The sequence below is a fragment of the Leucopleurus acutus genome (assembly GCF_964270905.1).
Source record: "Leucopleurus acutus genome assembly, chromosome: 4".
NCBI classification, from domain to species: domain Eukaryota; kingdom Metazoa; phylum Chordata; class Mammalia; order Artiodactyla; family Delphinidae; genus Leucopleurus; species Leucopleurus acutus.
Genome location: NC_139146.1, coordinates 154353036 through 154377217, shown reverse-complemented (window position 1 = coordinate 154377217; position 24182 = coordinate 154353036). Strand labels below are relative to the sequence as shown.

The following is a 24182-nucleotide window of genomic DNA, read 5'->3' as shown; positions in this document are numbered from 1 at the left end:
AGGCTGCCCTTGGTGCTAAGACAATGTCCTGTCTGCTTATTCTCTGAAGCCGGAACCAGAAAGAAGGTGAGTCCCAGAAGTCCTGGTCCCCCAGCTCCACAAGAAAATAATTCTGTGTGTGACACACCCACAGTGGAGGGTCGGGAAAGTGATTCAGATGCTGGGAGACAAGCAGTAGATCAGAGGCTGTGGTCGAGCCAGTGTGGCTTTGAAAACAGTAAAGAGGGAGTCTTGGGGCCAGAAGACACACAGGGAAGCCAGGCAGAGCGAGCCGCCGGGCTCACACAGGTATGAGTCACGCAGATGCAGGATGCTGGCCACCGTGCCCAGGTGCGCTTCGGGGATGCTCCCGACCGCTTAGAGTGGGCTTTCCCGTTGCAGGATAAACTGGAACCTGACAGAGCTGGCTGGGCCCCAGTGGGTCTCTCACCTGGCCCAGGAGTCAGAGAGGCTGGAGGGGTCACGGAAGCTGCCGCCAACCGTCAGTAGCCGCAGCAGCACCCGGCGGCACAGACACACTGTCTACTTCCCTTCTGCCTTCCAATCTCACGCCAATGGCTCCCTGGCCCCGACTGGCCCAAAACTGTGCAGAGGAGGAGGTTCTGGGAAATGCAGTGCCAGCTTCCCTAAGTCGACAAGGCACAGACCCAGCTCATTTAGGCCGTAGCAAGTTCAGGATAGCGCATGGGCTGTGCTGTCCCTCTGACTTGCACTTCACATGATTTATGCGACCCTCATGTTAGGTAGGACATTCCCACTGATGACAGAAACCACTCAAATACACGAACAGCTGATTGTTGAGACCAAGGCAAAAAAAAAAAAAAAAAGTCCAAAACATAAAAAGGGAAAAAAGATTTTATTGATTTTTTTTGCCTCTAAGCAAATGTGATGGCCCAGAATGCTGTCTTGCCCCTCCTGTAAAATTTGAGGCCCCCTTGGATTACTGGAAACAATTTAGGATAGATTCGGGGTCTCCTGGGTTTGTGATGAACTCAACAGATGGTCTGATACAAGTGGTCCTTATTTTATTTTATTTTATTCTATTTTATGTTTTTCTCTCAACAGTACCTTTGCAGAGCAAAAGGTTTTAATTTTTCCAAGTCCAATGCAGCAGATTTTTCTTTCATGGATTGTGCTTTTGGTATCATGTCTAACTACTCTCTACTCCTATGTTTTCATAAATAACTTTTTAGAAACCTTTTTAAAAATCTATTTTTTTTTATTGAAGTATAGTTGATTTACAATGTCATGTTAGTTTCAGGTGTACAGCACAGTGATTCAGTTACATATATATATTCTTTTTCAGATTCTTTTCCCTTATAGGTTATTATAAAATATCAAGTATAGTTCCCTGTGCTACACAGTAGGTCCTTGCTGGTTATCTATTTTATATAGAGTAGTGTGTCTATGTCAATCCCAACCTCCTAATTTATCCCTCCCCTAAAGAAGGGGTGGTACGTATATACGATGGACTATTACTCAGCCATGAAAAAGAGAATGAAATTATGCCATACGCAGCAGCATGGACGGATGATCGTACTAAGTAAAGCAAGTCAGAAAGAGAAAGACAAATACATATCACTTACATGTGGAATCTGAAAAAAAAAAGATTCAACTGAATTTACAAAAACAGAAATAGACCCACAGACGTACAAAACAAGTGGCTTTTAGTCAAGAGAAGTAGCAGCCCCAGATCAGACAGAGGCAGAGAGGCCAGTGAACACACGCGTCTAGAACTGGGCAAGATGTCCTCGGAGCAGAGGGGTGCATCTACCGAATCGCCGTGGCAGCCACTGGGCCTGTTTATTTTCCTCTGCGTGCCAGGGAGGAAGGTAGTAAAGGCTTACGTATGAGGGAACTCCTGCCGGGTGCTTTGACTGCACCACCATTTCCCCACTCTGCTTCGTGCACAATTCAGATAATGAATTCAAGTAAATGTGTTGAGGCTGGGATGGGGCAGCAGTTATAGGGCTGGAATTAGCGTGACCAATTCACCCAGTTTTAGCACTGAAAATCCAGTGTCCCAAGAAACCCCTCCTCGTGGGTAAACTGGGGCAGCTGGTCATCCTAAGACAGAGTGTGGTGTGGCTAGAACAAGGTCTCAGCCTGGACAACAGGAGAAACTGAAGCCAGAGGGCAGAGGACATATCAAGGAGGGGGGCGCCAGCCACCTGGCTGTTGGATTTGCCTGCTGGGGTGGGAGCTACAGTAAATCAGGTCTGTACCGGGGCTGAAATTCAAAGCTCTAGTCAAGAGTCCCTGAATGTCCTTCTGTAGGAATTTGACAACTGTGAACAGAGACCAACTAGGGTTTGTGATAATCTCTGTGCAGCTTTTTTTGCTCTTCTTTCTTCCATCTCCTTGTAACTGCAGAAGAGAAGAAGATGGGGGTTTAGGGTACACCAGTCATTGGATGAAGGTGGGAGTTGACAGAAGGTCCCAATGTTTGTGATCCCTTCTGATAAACAGAGTGCAGGAATAGCCCTCATGGCAGAAGTTGTCTTTGAAGCCTCCTTATATTCAAGTCGCTTGCTCAGCATTTTATCTTCTCAACTGTGTCTGGTCAAGAGGTGAGAAGGTAAGTGTCCTCGACCTTGGACCCTCTGCCTTTGTGCCAGGTGGGATGGGGGTCCTTGCCTTTCCATTCATCGGTGTGTCTACCCTATCCCACATTCTGTGAACCCTGAACTTTCTGCTTAAATACATGGTCCTAACTTTTTGTACAACCTCAGCCTTTGGGCCCAATCTCAGTCCCAAATATATGTTTCAACCTCCAAATATTTTAGCTAGGCACCCTCCTTTTTTTTTTTAGGTGATTCACAGTGATGAAGTGAATGTTTACACATACAGTTTTTGTCTACGTTATATCATCACACAAAAATGGCTGGAAAAACTCCCACCCAAATTTGGAGATAATGTTTAAAGATAGTTAGACTTAAAGGCTGGTTGTTGTGTATGAATATCTGAGTCTTCCAAAGCCATCCTCCAAGGCCACTAAGACAAGAGTGTAACAAGAGGCATGTGACTCTCAGTTGAAGAAAGCCATATGAAGATGCTCAGACCCCAGATCACAAAGGCAGAGTCTTTCAATCTCCCGCATTGATTGTGGACGAGCTGCATCCTCAGAGCCCTCTGGGTGGGGAGCAGCAGGAACTATTTATTTAACAATGATTAGGACTTGCCTGGTGGTGCAGTGGTTAAGAATCCGCCTGCCAAAGCAGGGGACATGGGTTCGAGCCCTGGTCCGGGAAGATCCCACATGCTGCAAAGCAGCTAAGCCCGTGCGCCACAACTACTGAGCCTGTGCTCTAGAGCCCACGAGCCACAACTACTGAGCCCACATGCAGCAACGAGGACCCAACGCAGCCTATATATATATATATATATATATATATATATATTTATTTATTTATAAAAATATTCTTAAAAATACTACAATGATTAATGGGGTTCTTGACCAATATATAGACTAGTGTAAATAACTTCCTACGTTATAGTCCTTGCACCAGAAATCCATACAATCAGACGGTATTTCCACAGCACTTCTCCTCCAACCAAGTTGGGGATTTACCACAAACTGTCATTTCAGTCTTTTCTTCTGAGTAATTAATTATATGCCAAGGTCAATGATAAGCTATCATTTTGGGGGGAGGGGGGCATTTCAAGGAAATCTAAGACATTGGAATTGAGAAAAGAAAGGAAGAAATCGCTGTGATCTGGAACTGGTAACTTTTGTTTAATCCCTGCAGATAAGAGAGGTTGACAGTCCTCGGGTGATTTCTGCTGAGAACGTGTGTGGGGATGTCGGTGGGCACCCAGCCCCCACGTGTTCCCAGAGGAGGTGATGGGGAGGGAGTGTGGTCCAGCAGTGGAGCCCGCGTCCTAAGCAGCTGCACAATCCCCAGGAAAGGAAATGAACGAGATCTACCACGTCAGTCCCTAGGATTGCAGAATCAAAGGCTGTGCTTTTTAACATCTTTATGTAGCCCACGTGATTAGCACGCCTACTTCATTCTGCTTCCATATTATGAAAAGAGGGTGGCTACTCAGCTTGTGAATGGAAGTTTGAAACAATCTGATATCTCTAAAAGGAAGAGACATGGGAGGTATTATTTCCTTGCTATGAACAAAGAATTCATCTAACCCGATTGCCGTCAACAATCTTGACCTCCGATAGCTTTGCTTGCATAAGTTTTGACTACTCAGATTCCTAATTATCCTGTCATCAGTGCCATAATCCACTGGGCTGAAAGACATAGTTTGTTTTATAGGATCATTTACAGAATGATATAACACACACTAATTTGAATTATACAAATGTTCCCAAGCTTTTTTAAAAAAATTATGAGCCTTTAAATTACATTGAAAAACTTTTAGATTACATTGTAAAAACATATTATCTGAGAGTAGATATATGGATATGTGACTGAATCCCTCTGCTGCTGTACACCTGAGACTAACACAACCTGGTAAATCAACTAACTACACTCCAATATAATAAAACAAAAGCAAAAGAACACAACAATGTTCGTGAGCTGAGTCTTCTATGCTGACTAGAGTCCAGTTAGACCTTCCAGCCTTGGAGGACCTGTGACCTTCCTGGGGTAGAACAGGAACAGTGCCTGCTGCCCAAGGGTCTACGTGTTTCCCACAAAGTGTCACGTGGACCACCTGTATCTTAGTCTCTCCACGTGCTTCTTTAAGTGCAAGTTCCAAGGCCCCAGAAAAGCTAACTCAGAATTTGGGGCATTCTGCATCCTTAAACGTCTCCATAAGCGGTCCTTCTGCACATTACATTTTGAGAATCGGTGCCCTAGATCTGGGACTGGTTAGTTCAGAGTCCTCAGCGGGGAGGTCTTAGTATTGCTGGCAGAAAGCGGATTTGCTTCCTATTTCCAGGCGCACTGTTTCTCCCCGTTCCTCAGTAGCCCCCTCCCTCCCCCAATTACGGGCTGGTGAGTTTTGATCATTGTTTAGCAAACCTGGGAGGTGCTGCACTCATTCCAGCCACTCCGGGTTCCCCGCCTCCATCCCCAGTGCAGTTCCCTTGATTGACAAGAATAAGGTTTGGAAAGAAACCAGAGCTCGCCTTGCCTCCACCAGAAGCTTTCCTCAGGCTGCTCTAGGTCCTTGTCTGGGAAGGTCAGTCCTGCTAGACCCCTGCTTGGAAGTGGGGTGCTGGGGCTCCTTGCCAGGTCTGTCGAGTTCAACCCCAGATACAGAACTTCCTCTTCTCAAATGACTGCCTCGCCTGCAATTCTGTAGCTTCCAGAAATTATTTCCTTTATTTTAGAAAGTGCTGCCCCAAAGAAATGATGCGACCACAGAAGCGTTTTGAGGCCTCTTTCAGTGCTATTATTCTTAAAAGCCTGGACAATCTTCAATCTGTCTCAGACTCCTCCCTGGAGTGTATTTTTCTCAAAGATGGTATCTGTGGTCAGAAGGGCCGTTTGGTAGGTTTCACCGTTTCTGAGATAATTGCTGGCAGCTGGGGTCAGCTAGACAGCAGGAACTTTACCCTTTTCTCACTGGCTGTGAGTGAAATCAACTAGGATCACACAGGGCAGGTGCCTGGGAAGGTGCTTTGGCCTCTCCTCCTGCAGCAGACAGGAAAGGGGAGGGGGACAGACCCAAGGGAGACAGACAAAGGGTAAGACTTCCCACCCAGGGCCCCGAAGGGGACCTTCCTATCCTTCCTGACCACAGGATGCTGGGTTGTTTTCCAAACCAAGATCCCGTGAATTCATGTGGTTTAAGGTAGTATTCCAAAATCTGCCATTCTATATTACACAACATTGTAAATCAACTACGCTTCAGTAAAATTAATGAACTAATTCATTTTTTTAAAACCTGCCATTCTATCACAACATTGTTTTAATGGAACTTGTTTTCCTTAGTATTATTTACATCAGGTTTATAGGAAAATCCCAAAGGCCAATCGTTGGCAGCTTAAAAAATATATTTTGTGTCCTGGGCCCATAGCCAGCAGTTTACTAGTTTATATTGCTAGTGATCTATGTCACATGATAATAGTTAATGCAGATATGGAGAATACCACGTGCCAGACACTGGTCTAAGTACTCTGTGCGCACTGACTCACTTAAAACTCCCAGCAACCCTGTGAAGTAGATACTAATATCGGCATTTTATAGACCGTGTAACTGGCGCACAGAGTCCAAGGTCCTAGTCCACAAGCTAGTCCAAAGTCACAACAGTAAGAGCCAGAAGAGTTCAGACCCTCACCACTCAAGGTATGGTTCCTGCAGCACAGGCATCATCTGAGAGCTTGGCAGAAATGCAGACTCTCAGGCCCACCCAGACCTTTGGACTCGGAATCTGCATTTTAACAAGACTCCCCACGCGATTCGCATGCACGTTGAAGTTTAGAAACCACGGCTTAGATAGTCTTACATTATTTCTCTCTGTGCCCATTAAAAACCCACCTATGGCTTAAGACTTTAGGAAATAATGTGTACTTGGCTGGTTTGTTACGAAAAAAAAAATAGGATTCTAAGATGATGTTTGTGTCCTCTCCTAGCTCCTACCCCCTTCAGATAATCAGCTTCTCAAGAAAATAAATAGGATAAATTAGTTTTTAAAAAAGTCACTGAATTCTTATTATATGCAAGCACTTTCATTAGATCATCATAGAATATGCTATGAAACAGGTACTACTAGCCTCAAATTACTGATAAGAAGACCGCGGTCACAAGGAAGAGGAAAAGACAATGCATGGACTGGGAAAAAGTTTTTGCAAACTATGCAACCAACAATACACAAAACAGCTCATACAAGTCAATATCAAAAAAAAAGAAAAAAAATTAAAAAATGGGCAGAAGACCTAAATAGACATTTCTCCAAAGAAGAAATACAGAAGGCCAATGAGCACATGAAAAGATGCTGAACATCACTAATTATTAGAGAAATGCAAATCAAAACGTCAATGAGGTATCACCTCACACCTGTCAGGATGGCCAGCATTAGAAAGTCTACGAGGACTTCCCTGTTGGCACAGTGCTTAAGAATCGCCTGCCAATGCAGGGGACACGGGTTCGAGCCCTGGTCCGGGAAGATCCCACAGGCCGCGGAGCAACTAAGCCCGTGCACCACAACTACTAAGCCTGTGCTCTAGAGCCCGCGAGCCACAACTACTGAGCCCATGTGCCGCAATTACTGAAGCCCACGCACCTAGAGCCCGTGCTCCGCAACAAGAGAAGCCACTGCTCACCACAACTAGAGAAAGCCCACGCACAGCAACGAAAACCCAACACAGCCAAAAAAAAAAAAGTCTACAAACATTAAATGCTGGAGAAGGTGTAGAGAAAAGGGAACCCTCCTACACTGTTGGTGGGAATGTAAATTGGTGCAGCCACTATGGAGAACAGTATGGAGGTTCCTTAAAAAACTACAAATAGAGTTACCATATGATCCAGCAATCCTACTCTTGGGCATATATCTGGAAAAGACGAAACGTCTAATTCGAAAAGATACATGCACCCCAATGTTCACTGCAGCACTATTTAGAACAGCCGAGATATGAAAGCCACCTAAATGTCCATTGACAGATGAATGGATAAAGAAGATGTGGTACATATATACGGTGGAATATTACTAAGCCATAAAAAAGAACGAAATAATGCCATTTGCGGCAATGTGGATGGACCTAGAGATTATCATACTAAGTGAAGTAAGTCAGACATAGAAAGACAAATATCATATGATAACACTTACATGTGGAGCCTAAAAATATGGTACAAATGAGCTTATTTACAAAACAGAAACAAACAGGCACAGAAAACAAACCTATGATTACCAAAGGGAAAGTAGGGGGAGGAAAAATTTAGGAGTTTGGGATTAACAGATACACACTACTATATATAAAATAGATAACCAACAAGGACCTACTGTAGAGCACAGGCAACTCTACTCAACATTTAGTAATGACCTATATGGCAAAAGAATCTGTAAAGGAATATATATGTATGTATAACTGAATGACTTTGCTGTACGATTGAAACTAACACACCATTGTAAATCAGCTACACTCCAATAAAAAGAAAGAAAGAAAAAAGGTTAGGAGAAGCAGCTGAGATGACAGCTAACCTGACAGCCCGGCTTCCTGAAGCAGGCTTCTCATGTTGATTTCCTCACAGGTAGCACATTAGCACACAGAACTATCCACTAATCTTTGACAAAATAATTTTTTCAAGCCCTGCCTCAAAAGCAAAAAACAGTTTTTGCTTAATCCTGAGCACTTCTCCCTGATTTAAGGAAGCGATACTAATGTAACCTACAAAGTATCAACTTTGGAAAATCAAATCAAAGCCCAGAAAGTCTAATCAATTCTTCTCCTTTTGCTCTTACTTCATGCAATAAAGGTGTATATTGTCTTAAAAAAACCCAAAACAAAAAAATAGAGTATGAGACAAAGCTTGTCCTTAGAGGTCCTCTTCTAACGGCTTGGTTTAGATGCTTTTCAAAGTGATGCCAGCAACTAATATTTTTTTCCTGCAAGTCACACGGGTGATGATTCACATGATCAGTAATTTAAGGTAGGACTGACTTGAAACTGCTTTCACTTGTAGATAAATTATGATTCAGGCAAATCAGACACTATGACTACAGAATAAAAGGCAGATTAGCCAAGTGTGTCAGCCCATTAAAATGTGTAAGCTTTTGTCATGAATTAGTTTTTTAAAACAGGACGTATTTGCTTCCTGAATTATAGTGATGAGACTTAAGCTGAATTTGCAGGACTGTTTGATTCTTTCTTCAAATAGGAAACCACTGGCATTTCTGTGTGAAGTCATTTTCTATTTTCAAAATAATTGAATTTGAGACATGACTATGAGTGTGACCGTTTCACAAGGCAAAAACCAAGATGAATAAATGGGTCTGAAACCCAGACCAATGGAGCGAGCTGTTCATAATCACATACATGTTTATGTACTTCTCCCATCACTAAAGCTTCATTCATCATATTGGTTTTTGGCCATTTCCTAGACAGTATTTCCAATTCTAATATATTTCTAACGGAAGTCCCATGTTGTGATCACTCCTTTATAAGGTGGAATTCTGCAATATTCCTGGTTTACATATGCAGATTTTCTAGTAGATCTATGATGGCTGAAAAAATACATTAATATATTTATTTAGTCAGTAATCTGGATATAACACACATAAATACATCATATAAACAAGAAGCAGGCAGAGGCTTCCGTCTTTCTGATCAAGGCTGTGTGACCTTGAGGTTAAAGCTGTGTGATCTCGAGCAGGTCACTTAGCTCTCTGAACCTCAGTACTGTCATCTGAAAAATGATGGGTTAAATTAGATTATCTGTTATGGTGCCATTTTTTTTAACATCTTTATTGGAGTATAATTGCCTTACAATGGTGTGTTAGTTTCTGCTTTATAACAAAGTGAATCAGTTATACATATACCTATATCCCCATATCCCCTCCCACCCTCCCTATCCCACCCCTCTAGGAGCGTGCCTTTTTAATTTAACATCCCATAGTAATAATCCCATCAATCTCTCAATTTGGACCAAGTGGGAATTCATTTAAAAATCTGAATGAAAAAAATGTATTTTTTAAATGTAATTTTGTAACTTTAAAGCAGCATGGGACCTGGGATTGGGTAAGCAGTATCATTTGTTTGCAAACAGATGTTGTAAAAATACATAACCATGCTCTAAAATACTTTAAGATCTCTTCAGAATTTTGTTTATGACATTAGTTTTCATAGTAAGACCTTTGTAATGCCAAAATAACATTATCTATAAAATCTCTTCACTATGTAATAAAACTTAGCAAAGTGATAATAAAACTTACATGAAAGAATAAGCCAGCAAATAAAATGTTTTAAAAATACAGACAATAATTTACCTTATCAGATTAAACTCAGAGTTATCAAAAACATATGGATTATAAAAATAAAAACAGTTTGAGTTTGGTGGGATTGGCTGGGAAGTGACATAAAGGAACAGTTTAGGATGATGAAAATATTCACGATCTTGATCTAAAAAGTAAAGGCATCAGTGTGTTCACTTTGTAAAATATTATCAAGCTGAACGCTAGACGAACATACTTACTAGAGTATATGTTACATATCAACTTTTTAAAGTTTTCAAAGTTGGACCCACTGACATTTGAATCTCTATCCCTTTATTAGTTGCAAAATAAATAAAATCTAAGATCTATCCATCATGGAGGAGACAATCTGTGCTCTAATTATGACAGTCAAAAGAAATGAGTAGGAGACAAAAGAAAACAAAGCACAGGGCGTAGCTTGTGGAGCGTCCAATGAGGTAACGGTCCTCCATCCCCACTTCTACTTGACTCAAGGCCTTTGGAATTGGGTTTGTGTTTCCTTTCAATGTCACACTACACTCTGGGGACACCTGTGATGGATATTTAGATTAAATAAGATAACAGGATAACCTATAATGTTCTACATGCTTCTAGAAGACAGAAAACAACTTATTCCTGTTCATTTTTGTATCCTCCGAAGCTTGTGGACAACTTTTTAGTATTCAATAGGGATCCAATTTCAATTTGTTACATTGGATTTCAAATCTCTATGATAAAAATTTAGAATCAAATTTTTTTCTGAAATATGTTTTAAAAGGAAAAATATTAAAATTGGGTACAAAAATAAAACTTGGTGAGTGGTCAGATTACTTCGGTAGTCACAGTACACTAAGTAAATATACAGTGTGAATTGTCTCACGGAATAATGGAATCTCACTAGAAATGAAAGAAATTGAAATTAAAACAATTATAGCTACCAATGATAAGTATGAGGAGTGTTACACTTATGGCAAAAAAGGGAAAATTTGATTTTTTTTTTTTTTTTTGCGGTACACGGGCCTCTCACTGTTGTGGCCTCTCCCGTTGCGGAGCACAGGCTCCGGACGCGCAGGCTCAGCGGCCATGGCTCACGGGCCCAGCCGCTCCGCGGCATGTGGGATCTTCCCGGACCGGGGCACGAACCCGCGTCCCCTGCATCGGCAGGCGGACTCCCAACCACTGCGCCACCAGGGAAGCCCGGAAAATTTGATTTTGAAATTAAATTAGACATTAATAAAAACACTATAAAACTCTTCAAAGTGCTCTGAAATCATCCTCAAAGTTGCTGCAAAATTTCTCATTCTCTTATAATCTGGTTAGTTTTTCCTTACGTATCAGCATTTGAGGTAATTGTTTAAACTATTTCTCATGGTATTTTATTGTTTTTACATTAGTTATTAATAGTGACAAAATATTTTCTATGTTTTTATTGCAACTATGCAATATTTGACGTAAAATATGCAGCAAATCCACTTTTCATTTGCCTAACCAGGGTACATACCCGCATTTACCAACACTTTTATAAGAACATGGACTATCCATTGAGATCACTTCCAAACTTGGAGGGAAAAGAGGCTAAGTTCCAATAACTTAGAAAGGTCCTAAGTGATGGGCCTTAGAGAAATTGACGTTGTAACATCTGACCTGCGTAAAAGTTAATGTGTGATGTGTTGACCACAGCAGCATTCAAGAAACAAGCTTCCCTAAAGGGTTGAACCTACTAAAATCAAAACTCAACAGCCAAATTCAATTTTCAGAAAATACAGAGGATAGAGGAACACGTTAAATGACATGACAGTAGCCACATCCAGAATGTTGGGTATTTCTACTGGATGACTGACACAATTTCTGCAACAAGAAAAAAAAAGAAGTCTATACCAGCTTACAAGACACCAAAAGAGACAACACAACCAAATGCAATGAATGTGTGGACCTAGCTTGAATCTGTATTTTCATGATCAATCATAAAAATGCATTTTAGAGGCAATGAGGGAAATATTACCATTGACTAGTAATTACATAATGTCACAGGATAGGTGTTAATTTTGTTAGGTGTGATAATATCAATGTGGCTGTGTAAGAATATGTTCTTTTTTTTTTTAAGAGATGCACAGTGAAACATATAGGAGTGAAATAATATCAATAGAATACCTGGAATTCACTTTTAAATAGTTCAAATGAAAAAGAAAAAAGCTATGTGATCAAATGTGGAAACATTTTGATAAATTGTTGAATATAAGTAACAGGTAAGTGGGATATATTTTAAAAGAGTCATAACAAACTTTTTTTTTTTTTTTTTGGTACGTGGGCCTCTCACTGCTGTGGCCTCTCCCGTTGCGGAGCACAGGCTCCGGACGCGCAGGCTCAGCGGCCATGGCTCACGGGCCCAGCCGCTCCGCGGCACGTGGGATCCTCCCGGACCGGGGCACAAACCCGTGACCCCTGCATTAGCAGGCGGGCTCTCAACCAGTGCGCCACCAGGGAAGCCCCATAACAAACTTTTTAAAAGTTGTATCAAAAAAAGATTGATATATACCTCTCCATTATCAAAAATAAATAAAAATGGGGAACTTCCCTGGTGGTTGAGTGGTTAAGAATCCGCCTTCCAGGGCTTCCCTGATGGTGCAGTGGTTGAGAGTCCACCTGCCGACGCAGGGGACACGGGTTCGTGCCCTGGTCCGGGAAGTTCCCACGTGCCGCGGAGTGGCTAGGCCCGTGAGCCATGGCCGCTGAGCCGGCGCGTCCGGAGCCTGTGCTCCGCAACGGGAGGGGCCACGGCAGTGAGAGGGCTGCGTACAGCAAAAAGGACAAAAAAAAAAAAAAAAGAATCCGCCTTCCAATGCAGGGGACACAGGTTCAAACCCTGGTCAGGGAACTAAGATGCCACATGCCGCAGGGCAACTAAACCCGCGCGCCACAACTACTGATCCCACACGCTCTGGAGCCTGCGTGCCACAATTAGAGAGAAGCCCACACGCTGCAACTAAGACCCAATGCAGCCAAATAAATAAATATTTTAAAAATAAATAAGTAAAAGTGATTTTTAAAACTATGTGCAGGCTTTTAATACAAATACATTGTTCATAGTATTTTATACAATCCTCTGAAGTTCGTGGCCTCAACAGGAGTCTGTACCTTTCACCACCTAATTCCACTCTTTGTAAATATACCACAAGAAAATAACAGAAAGGGAAAAATAATTTACCCAAAAGTTTTCATGTAGCTTTACTGTAAGAGAAAATTTGGAGACTAAATATAAAATACAGGAGAATATGAAGTTAATTATTTTGTATCAATATAATGAAAAACCTTAAACCTATCAAAGGTGACAAGAATTTGAGCTACGTAAATACATGAAACTAAGTACACACTGACATAGATTAGAAGAAATTTCAAGTATCAATTAAGACTCTTTCACAGTTGGAAGTGACAGAAAAGCCAACCCAAACTGGCTTAAAGCAAAAAGGAAATCAATTAGCTGGCAGAAACGAAAACTTTAAAAGACAAAGGGGACTTCCTTGGTGGCACAGTGGATAAGACTCCACACTCCCCATGCAGGGGGCCCAGGTTCAATCCCTGGTCAGGGAACCAGATCCCACATGCATGCCGCAACTAAGAGTTCGTATGCCATGACTCAGGAGCCCACAAGCTGCAACTAAGGAGCCCTCCTGCTCAAATAAGACCCAGAGCAACCAAATAAATAAATAAATAGTATAAAAAAATAAAATAAAGACACAAAAATCACCTTGATGGATCATAGATATAATGAAAACACCAAACAGTAAAAACTTTTAGAAGAAAACAAGGAGAAAAATCTAGGGGACCCTGGAATTGGTTTTGAATTTTTAGATACAACATCAAAAGCACAATCCATGAAAGAAAAAATTGATTCCTTGTGCTTTACTAAAACTAAAAACTTGTGCTCTATCAAAGTCTATGTTAAGAAAATGAAACGACAAGCCACAGACCAGGAGAAAACATTTGCAAAACACTTATCTGATAAAGGACTTGTATCTAAAATATATACAGAACTGTTAAAACTCAACAATAAGAAAAAAAATTATAAAATAGGCAAACATTGTGAACAGACATCTCATCAAAGAAGATATACAGATGGCAAGTAAGTATATGATCATTGGTCATTAGGGAATTAAAACAACAGTGAGATGTAATTACATCCAGTTAGACTGGCTACAGGTAAAAAATAAGAAACACCAAATGCTGACAAGGGTGCAAAGCAACAGGGATTCTCGCTCACTGCTTGCTGGTGGGAACACAAAGTGGTGCAGCTGCTTTGTAAGACAGTCTGGCAGTTTCTTACAAAGCTAAACATAGTCTCACCACGTGATCCAGCAATCCCATTGCTAAGTAAGTGTTTACCAAATGGAGTTGAAACCATACCCATGCAAAAGCCTTATAGAAGTTTTTTTTTCAGAATTGCCAAAAACCGCAAGACACTAAGATGATTAGGTAAACAGTTACGATCCAACCATACGATGGAAGGTTATTCAGTGATAAAATGAATGAGCACTCCAAGCCATGAAATGACATGGAGGAACCCTCAGTGCCCACTGACAAGTGAAAGAAGCCAGTCTGCAAAGGCAACACACTGTGTGGTTCCAGCTCTAGGCCTTTCAGGAGAAGGCACAACTATGGAGACAGTAAGAGATCAGTGGAGCCAGGGTCCCAGGGAGAGAAAAGTGGGGAGTGTGTCGGTGAAGCACAGGGACATTTAGAGGGGTGAACCTGTTCTGTATGATACTGTCATGTGGGTACACGGCCTTACCAAGTTGTCGAAGCCTGTAGACTTCACAGCACAAAGAGGAAACCCTGATGTACACAATTTCAAAAAATCATTTAGGGAACTTATCTAGGGAACAGACACAGACTCACAGACATAGAGAACAGACTGGTGGCTGCCAAGGGGGAGGGGGGAGAGGGGAGGATTGGACTGGGAGGGTGGGGTCAGCAGGTGCAAACTATTACATACAGGGTGGGTAAACAACAAGGACCTGCCATAGAGCACAGGGAACTGTATTCAATACCCTGTGATGAACCATCATGGAAAAGAATATAAAAAAGAATATACATGCATATGTATAACTGAATCAGTTTGCTGTAAAGCAAAAATCAACACAACATTGTAGATCAACTATACTTCAATAAAATAAATTTTTAAACAATCATTTAGGAGTTTAGGGAACTCCAGGACAATTCAGACAGTGACAGGAGAATCTAACTGCATGACAGGTGTATGAAGCAGCCTCACTGGAGGGGCTGAGGAAAGGTCCCGACCTAAGTAACTTTGGAAACGAGCAGAGCCTGTAAGCCCAAGGGCAAGAGAACGTCAAGGAAGCACCGTACTCTGGTTGATAAGGTTTTCTCCCCTGGAGAACTGGTTAACAATTCTGATGTGTGTATATACATATACTGAAAATTAAACAATTAAGTGAACGGACGGCAACGGGTGGGAGCCAGACTTCTCATGATTGGAGGGGTATTTACAGATAAGCAAGCGGCATGCTTAAAAATAGGCTTGTGATTTTAAAATATAAAGGAAATAAGATTAAACGTGGTTCATTTCTTACAGACATCACAATTAGTCATATTCTATTTAACTACACGTTTTTAAACTGAAGTATAGTTGATTTACAATGTTGTGTTAGTTTCAGGTATACAGCAAAGGGATTCAGTTATACACACACATAATTGCACACACACACACCCCACCCAAATCACTTAAAGCAAGCTGAAGGAACAAGATGCCAGCCGACAATTTTACTGAGCTTACTACACGTCCTGCTCAAATTTTTATCAACCAAATATGTCAAAGCGTATAAAAATGCAAGAAACTTAAATCAGTAATAATGAAAATTTGATCACAAGTATACTTTTTATCAACATCGGAGCAGCCCCCATTACACAAAACATAAACTTTATGATACAAAAATATTCCTTTGTGGAAGTTAGCTCAGATGTCGTGACAATGGGAACAGCTGTTCACGGCAGCTTGGTGTCGACGCCCAGACTGAGTGCATAAGAGTAACAGAATCGTGTAGAATAACATGTTTCTTTCATTCTCATGTCCATTGTCACGTGAGCATCATATAGGTGAGGGGTAAAGAAAGCTTAACTCTCCTTGTGAAAGATACTCAAAAGCCCTTTACCTGTAAAAACCATCCGCCTCCCCACTGTGGTCGGTACTGGCTCTTGAAAGGATACACCTGCCATGGTTGTAGCTGTGCTACTGGATTTTCTTTCTCAGCTTCCTCACACCAGTTTATCTGCACCAGAAACAGCCAAAGACTCTGCTGTCTCTCCTCTCCCTGTCTGTGACCCGAACCAGGTGGTTGCTAGGGACTCTTTATGACAGGAAGGCAGGGTGTTCCTTCTAAGAGCTCAGTGTTCCAGCCTCCAGGAACAGACAAGACACAGCTGTAGCATCCCCAGGAATGGCATCCAGTCTCTTCCTTACCTGTCAACATCAAGTCCAGAAGAGACCTGTTCAGGTTCTAGATCTAGAGCAGCCGTACGTCCCCAAAGACCTGGCAGCCTCAGTCAACACTGTCTTCCAACATATCCCAAGGAATGTTCTGCAGAGGGCTGTCACTGCACAAACCGAACAGACAAAAATCACAAACCACGGTTAGAGGCATCTGAGAAGCCCCGGCTAGATAAAATACAATTAGAAATTATATTTTAAATGAATAAGATCATCGTTTATGCATTTTTCCCAGCCCCGTATTTCAACACGTCCTTAAACACAATCTGTACCTTGGTCATATTAATCTATCTGTGGTTCCCATCACGTGTGATGCTCTTTCGTTCCTCTGAGCCTTTACCCATTCATTTGCTCTTCCGATAATGTTCTTATGTGAATATTTCTGTCCTCTGAGAGTCAGAGCCCGTGCCTCCTCTCCCAGGAGGATGCCTGCAGACAGAGCTGACCACTGGCTCCTTCACGCCCCTTTAACTTCTACGGCGTCTTGTTTATACCTGCCTGTTAAACTGCTACCACGTTGTTTCAATTGTCTCTTTTGTCCGCCTCCCTACTAGAATCTCACTCCCAGTTCAGGGGAAAAGCATCTTTATTCATATTTCAATTTCCAGAGACTGTCATGCAATAGATGCTTAAGAAATGTTTGTGAGATGAATAAATGAACCAACAGCTAATCCCAGCCTGCCCAGAAATATAATATTGACCACCTGATAATCCATGGAATATAAATTCTAACAGCAATTTTGAATTCAACCTTAAATATATGGAGTTCTTTACTGAAAATGTAATGCCTTTTGTTTGTTGAGAGAAATCACAGTAAAAACACTCTACATTAACTATGAAGAGGGTTGCTAGCCTGGTGGCAAAGGGATAACCCCAAGTCCCCCTCCAAGGAAAGACTTGTGCCCCAGCTGCAGAAAATACCATCAGTAGACAGCCTGCAGCTGTCAGCTCCTTCAGGGGCTGCTTTAGCTGCAGCGGGCTGTGTCCCTCTCGTGGTGTCTCTCTCTGAGGCAAGCCCTCTCGGGGCAGCATGGTCGGAAGACTCAGTAAGGTGAGGGGATAAAGTCCAGATGTTTCCACCTGCCATGGGACCATTTTTCACCCGGTGAGTGGAGGCTTTGTTGAGCCCTCACCACAGTTTGGCTTCTTCCTCTGCCGAATCCTGCTTCAGTCTCTCTCTGTTCACAGGCATAGATCCCAAAGAACCATCTTGCCCCCCACCAACTTCTGGAGGGCATGACTTGTGGCGACCAGACAGCACAGATGTGTAACAGGGAAGAACAAACCTGCTTCCGCATCAGGTCTATCCCTGTAGCTCTAAGCCTTGTGCTCTGTTGCCTGTGCTGAGTCCTGCGGGCTCTGCACCTTGTGAAACAATGTTGCCTCTAGCCTGAAATATACAGGAGAGCCTATTCTGAAGGCTCTGACCTTTAAGGGTAAAACACTTTTCCATTCATACAGAGATAAAATGTTGCAGAACAGAGAATAACAGTTGTGAACAAAGGATTCCGGCACCAAGAGGTTTCCAACCATCAGCCACGCCCACTCCCATTTTAGTATAAAAGCAGCCTGACTGCTAAGTTGGGGCAGGTGGTTCTTGGGGACACTAGTCCCCCATCTTCTCCGGCTTCCTGAACAAAATCTCTATTCCTTGCCCCAACACCTTGTGTCCCGATTTCTTGGCCTGTTGTGTGGCGAGCAGTACGACCTTGGACTGGGTAACATGTCCAGGCGCAAACGTGTTACACAGGAAGGCTTCTTGTTTTACCCCTCAACCCTCTAACTAGAAGCTGATTCTACTCCCCCCAGCATGGGCAAGTCTACTGGTCTTCTTTGATCTGCCCTGCATGGCACTCTTCTTTACCTCTGCAGTGTCAGAAGCTTTCCTACCCTTTCTGGGGTTAACCAGTTCTTGTTACTATGGTCGAGGGCTCTCCAGCCCCAGCCTTAGGCTTCTCTCTGAAATTTCCCTATTTGTGTCCTCAGAACTACCACTTTCCAAGTCAGCCAAGTGTGAAACCTCCTACTGGAAGTCAGGGGCCCGCCCCTTTGGTTTCTCACTGCAGTTTTTGTGATGTGGAGAGAGAAGGAAGGAGGCACCTGAGTGACAAAAAGAAATTCTTTAGTAAAATAAGCAGGAAATAAAGGAGATCTCGCTTTTCGCCGAGGACCTCCCCTTAACCCATCCTGAGGAACGCAGGCTTCCACTTTGCCTCAGAGACTGTTACAAACTTTTCAATCTGTTGTGGGCTTAGGGTCAGTGATTCTGATGGCAAAAGGCTGGAGGGAAGGGAAAATAGAGGAGAAAAAATCAGAGTTAGTTCTTTGGGAGATCTTTCCACCGACTCAGTACATGTTTAGGTCCATTTGTTTAGTTTTGTTTCATTTTTTAGGGATTAAAAAATTCTTGTGTAATTAAGTAAGATATTTACATGGTTTCAAAGTAAAATTCTTAAAATAACGGATATTTACAGAAGTCTAGCTTTTATCTTTGTCATCTACATCTTGTTACTTCTTTCTCCTTATAGGAAAACTTGTAAAAACTAAAAGAAAAATATATTTATAATCATATCCTCCCCTTTCTCAGAAAAAGAGTAGCAAACTAAACACATGTTTTTCCACCTTCCCTTTATTCAACGAGACCTCTATTAATGGTTATATGGGCTGTTTCCAATCTTTTGCTCTTATCAAATGTGCTATAAAATATAGGTTTCTGCAAACATGTTCTCATTTATTTTGCACTACATCTTTGGGATAGATTCCTAGAAGTGTCATTCCTGGACCAGAGGGTAAGGCATATATACGTTAGCTTGATACTGCCAAATTCCCCCCCCCCCCCCATAGGGCTGTACCATTTTGTTGTCCAACCAGCAATGTCAGAGAATGCCTATTTCCACATGACCCCACCCACAGAGTATGTTGTCAAACTTCTGGATTTACGACAGGTAAGAACTGGTCAAACAGTAATCGGCATTCCTCTCCTATCAGCGAGACGGGACATCCTTTCGTATATTTAGAGCTATTTGCATGATTTTCTAAGACCTTCTGGTCATCCCTCTTGTGTAATTTACTACCAGGAGCTGAGCTTTGTCTACTTTTACAAGAATGAGCTAACATTCCAAAGAAGGACAACAGACACACCAACAGAGAATCACAGTAAAGCGTCAGAAGGGCAGTGATGGTTACGGGAATACATTTAACACCTAGTTTGTTCCTGGAGACATGGGGACAGAGGGGAGGGTCACCTGCCGTTCCTGGGACAGAGGGCGAGGCTCTCGTCTGAACTGTGTCTCAAAGAATGATGAGGACCCAGGCAAGGGATGGGAGGTTGGGGGATGGCGTGGGCGGAAAGGGCATTTGGAACAAAGAGGACAGCTTGAGCAAACGGCCCAGAGGGGAGACAGAGCCCACAGAACTGTACATGGCAGAAAGACAAGTTCAGCATTGCTGACGGTCATGGCTAAGAGGGGAGAGGGGAGAGGAGGCCTAAGGGGCTCGTCCAGGCATGCCAGGAGCAGGGACTCTATTCTGTAAGCATTGGGGACCCCTGAAGGTTCAAACAGGCAGAGACTGGTCAGTCTTGGGTTTAAATGGAAGATGCTTGGCTGGGTGGAGACCGAATTGAGGAGAAGAGCCTGGGGACGGGGGTCCAGGCAAGTACAGGTGAGGCCAAGGCAGAGGTGATGGGAGCGGAGAAGAGATGCATTCGGGAAACACGCTGAATCTAGGTGGTAAGGAATCAGGAGGACCCCGGTTATCCAGCCTGGGTGACCGTGAGTAGTAGGGTCACAAAATAAAACACTGAAAACAAGAGAAAGAGAGAAAACCAAGGCCAGTAAGTAAAGCGATGGTGTTAACTCGGTGTGGAGCTGACAGGATAACCAAGCAGTTAAAATGAAGCCCATATTGTCATCAGAAGTTGCGACAGCTTCTGAACTCATTAGAGGGGATTAACGACGATCTCCTGTGGCCAGCAGATGCTCTTCAATTAGAGAAAATCCCTATTGTTTATGAATCAGCCGCAACCTCCTCTGATGAAGCTCAGGGTTTACTGCTCGGCACAAATGAAACGCTGGCTATTGTCTTGCTTTGCTAATGTAACAGTTACTTGAGAGTTGAAAACTGCTTCACGGTACAGCTGTGGAGGCCAGTGCCCGGTGCTCAGGCCCTGCAAAAACGCCTGTTTCAGTGTTTGGGAACGCATCCAGCTACACAGTTAGTGATGGAAAGTGATACAAACTAGAAACTCCCATGATGCAGCAATGGAACCTATCTCCAGGTGAATATAGAGTCAGTACTTGCTAAAATTAATGCTCAAATACCCTATTACTAAGCACACTTTGCAAACTGGGGAGCTTTGCCACCCCTATACCGGTAAATCTTTCTTTATACCTTTAAGCGCCAAATAATTTTAGGTCCTTTCCCTACATTCCTGTTTTTAGGCAACGATCTGGAAAACTCACGGAATAGAGATACAGACCTGGCTTCAAATCCCAACAGTCTTCTGTGTAACACTGGCAAGTTGATTTTCTGTAAAATGAGAATAATTGTGCCTCCCTCCCTATAGGGCAAAGGGAATAACGTATATAAAATGCTTGTCACAATACCTGACACACTACGTAGTATGTATGCAGTAAATATTCTCTGTAATATTAGTCTCATCACCTCCCCCTTACCTTGGCCTCTCCCCGTTCTCCCCTTAGAAAATACATGTGACTAATATACATTTAAAGTGTGACCATCATGGACCTCAAGATTATCATATTAAGTGAAATAAGTCAGACAGAAAAAGACAAATATCATATGATATCACTTATACGCAGAATCTTAAAAGATGACACAAATGAACTTATTTACAAAACAGAAAAAGACTCACAGACATAGAAAACAAACAAAAGGGGATAGTAGGGGTGGGGGGAAGGGAGGAGGGATAAATTAGGAGTTTGGAATTAACAGATACAAACTACTATATATAAAATAGGTAAACAATAAGGACCTATTGTATAGCACAGGGAACTCTACTCAATATCATGTAATAACCTATAATGGAAAAGAATCTGAAAAAGAATATATATTATATATATATAAATGCATAACTCAATCACTGCTGTACACTTGAAACTAACACATTGTAAGTGTATGTATATGCATAGCTGATTCACTTTGTTATACAGCAGAAAGTAACACACCATTGTAAAGCAATTATATTCCAATAAAGATGTTTAAAAAAAACGCTATACTTCAATAAAATAAATAAATAATGAAAATAAGTAAATAAAACAATAAAGTGTGACCATCATAACCTTTCTTTTTATATTTGGGCTTTCAAGGCTAGCTCACGAAAGTGTCTGTATTCTTCATCTTACTCATGTAGCTAGAATTCGGGTAAGTTGGCACCAGAGATGCTATTCCCTGCCCGTCCAATCAACCTGACCTCCCACGGTTGTAGTTAATATAATTAGGGATTAGAGTATACATGCCTTTCCTACAAAAACACCGTTTAGAAAATTAAAACCACAACACATTAGAATTGCCATCCCCTAACTGCTATACTCTACATGGAGAAACAATAAATAATTAAAGCAAGTGCTTTAGCAACCATAGGGTGATACCTTGCAAATGTGTGAACTGTTATTGTGAAAAGGGACCGTAGCTACTCCTGAGACAGAGCCCCTCGGCTTCCGCTCGAGCAGTCTGATCGTGGGAGAGGCCAGCTGAGGGGCTAAGCCACGGCGCAGGGGAGCCGGAGGAAGAGCCAGGACGAATCCACCCGCCTGGTCTTCAGTTCAGGGCGCTCTTCTCCCTCCTCCATCTTGTACAAGAATCTGTCGTCTCTTTTTCTCGTGCGTGGCACTGCGGATGTCAACAGCCCTTGCAGTTCTGCTCTAATGGTTTATGCGGTCTTCCTTCTGCCACTAGTTCAATTTCTGGTGAGGATTTTCTCACTGAGCAGTGAGCAAATGTCACTGGACACTTACTGCACATGCCAGACACTGTGCAAAACACCTTCTCCAAAGCTGTTTTCTTTAACATCTGTAACTGGAGTAGAATTGCTCTACAATGCTGTGTTAGTTTCTGCTGCGTAACAAAGTGAATCAGCTGTGCATACACATATGTTCCCATATCCCCTCCCTCTTCTGTCTCCCTCCCCCCCTCCCTACCCCACCCCTCCAGGTGGTCACAAAGCACCGAGCTGCTCTCCCTGTGCCATGCGGCTGCTTCCCACTAGCGATCTACTTTACATTTGGTAGCGTATATATGTCCATGCCTCTCTCTCACTCCAAAGTTTTTTCACTGTCTGCACAACAGTGCTATGACACAAAATTATTATCCCTGCTTTATTGTGGAGGTCGGTGTGTTCCAGAGAGTTTAGTGTCAAAGTCTGGTCTCATTGTGCATAACAGAGAATGTGGGGTTCCAAATCTGGTTAATTATTTCTGAGTTGTAGAAATGAAATCTAATTTTGATCTTCAATAGACATATTTGTCTCCCGTGAGAAACCATAATGGAAAAGAATATGAAAAAGAATATATAGGTATATAGGTATATATAGGTATATATAGGTATATAGGTATATATATATATAGGTATATATAGGTATATAGGTATATATAGGTATATATAGGTACCACTGAATCACATCGCTGTACAGCAGAAATTAACACAACATTGTAAATCACCTATACTTCAATAAAATTTTTTTAAAAAGCACAATATAAGGATTTCAAATGAAAAATAAACAAACATATTTATCAAAATTATGAATATGGTTACTTTGAATATAAGTGAAATTCTCCCATCTGGGTGCTATTGCAGCTTCTCAGCCTGTAACAGTAGCATTCCCTCCTAAATGTTCCTGGCAAATACCCTTCCCATCTTTGCCTTTAAGAAAATCAACCCCCTTCCAAATTTCTCTTCTTCCCCTTCCACCAGCACAGACCTCCAGAGGTCCTCAAATGCCCACACTTCCTTCTCTGCGCTCCTACAGGCTTTACGTTTTACCTTGGCTGTTGTGCAGATCATTTTTGTGCAAGCAGGCGTCCCTCTCCACAGTGGCCCCGGCCAAAGTGGGATTCTGCTCTTCCCTCCCCAGCAACGTCAACCACGGGTGGGCTCCTGGCTGCCATGCCATTCTCTGTACCGCCACTCAGACCCAGACTCCTGGATGCAGCGGGAAGGAAACAAGTCCCTTCCTCTATGACATGCTCCCTTGGAAGGCCGCCAACAGACTTTCTTGGGCCCCAAAGAGCAACACAATCTGGGGTGACAGCTCTTCTGATGACTTAAGAGCACACTACTGACTGGGTGGGTTTTGGGGGGGCGGCACTGTGATTTGGAGACCTCCAGCCCCCCTGGTCTTTTGTCGAATCCAGGGCATCGTGCCGTACTTAATCTTTCCTCCTGCCGGGACAAATCTACTGTAGAAAATTCCCTCCATCAGCACCCTCCCTTCACCCAGCTCCATTTCTCCTATCCTTCATCCAGTTCGCCAGTTATTTTCCTGAGAAAGTCGCAGCTCCCTTTGAAAACACTGAACGCAATGACAAGGCAGCAGCAGAGGGTGGTTTCCCCAGAGCACAGCCAGGAACCAACCTTTCTTACCTTTCCGAGCAAATGTATTTCTATAATGGACTATAAGTACTTATACTTACTGGGGGGAAAGCAATTAAATATCAGCGAGAGTATGTGTGCTTCCACAGGTTCTCCTAAACCTGGACAAATGTCTGAAGCTCAGCGTCTTATTTTCATCTAGTTTCCGGAGACTAAGCATCATTTACAGCAGTTCTACAATCCAAGATTCGTTTCAACGTCTGAACTTTTTTTTTTT

At 42.5% G+C, this 24182-nt stretch overlaps 1 protein-coding gene across 1 annotated transcript in view; it reads right to left on the bottom strand.

Moving 5' to 3' along the window:
- The window catches only part of SPMIP2 (sperm microtubule inner protein 2), a gene marked incomplete at both ends in the record, with an annotated part of 80952 nt that extends 64869 nt beyond the window's left edge, over window positions 1–16083 (bottom strand). Inside the window, 1 exon segment of the mRNA XM_082838725.1 lies at window positions 16020–16083. Within this exon segment, the coding sequence (XP_082694851.1) occupies window positions 16020–16083 (64 nt within the window).
- Between the last annotated feature and the right edge of the window lie 8099 nt (window positions 16084–24182).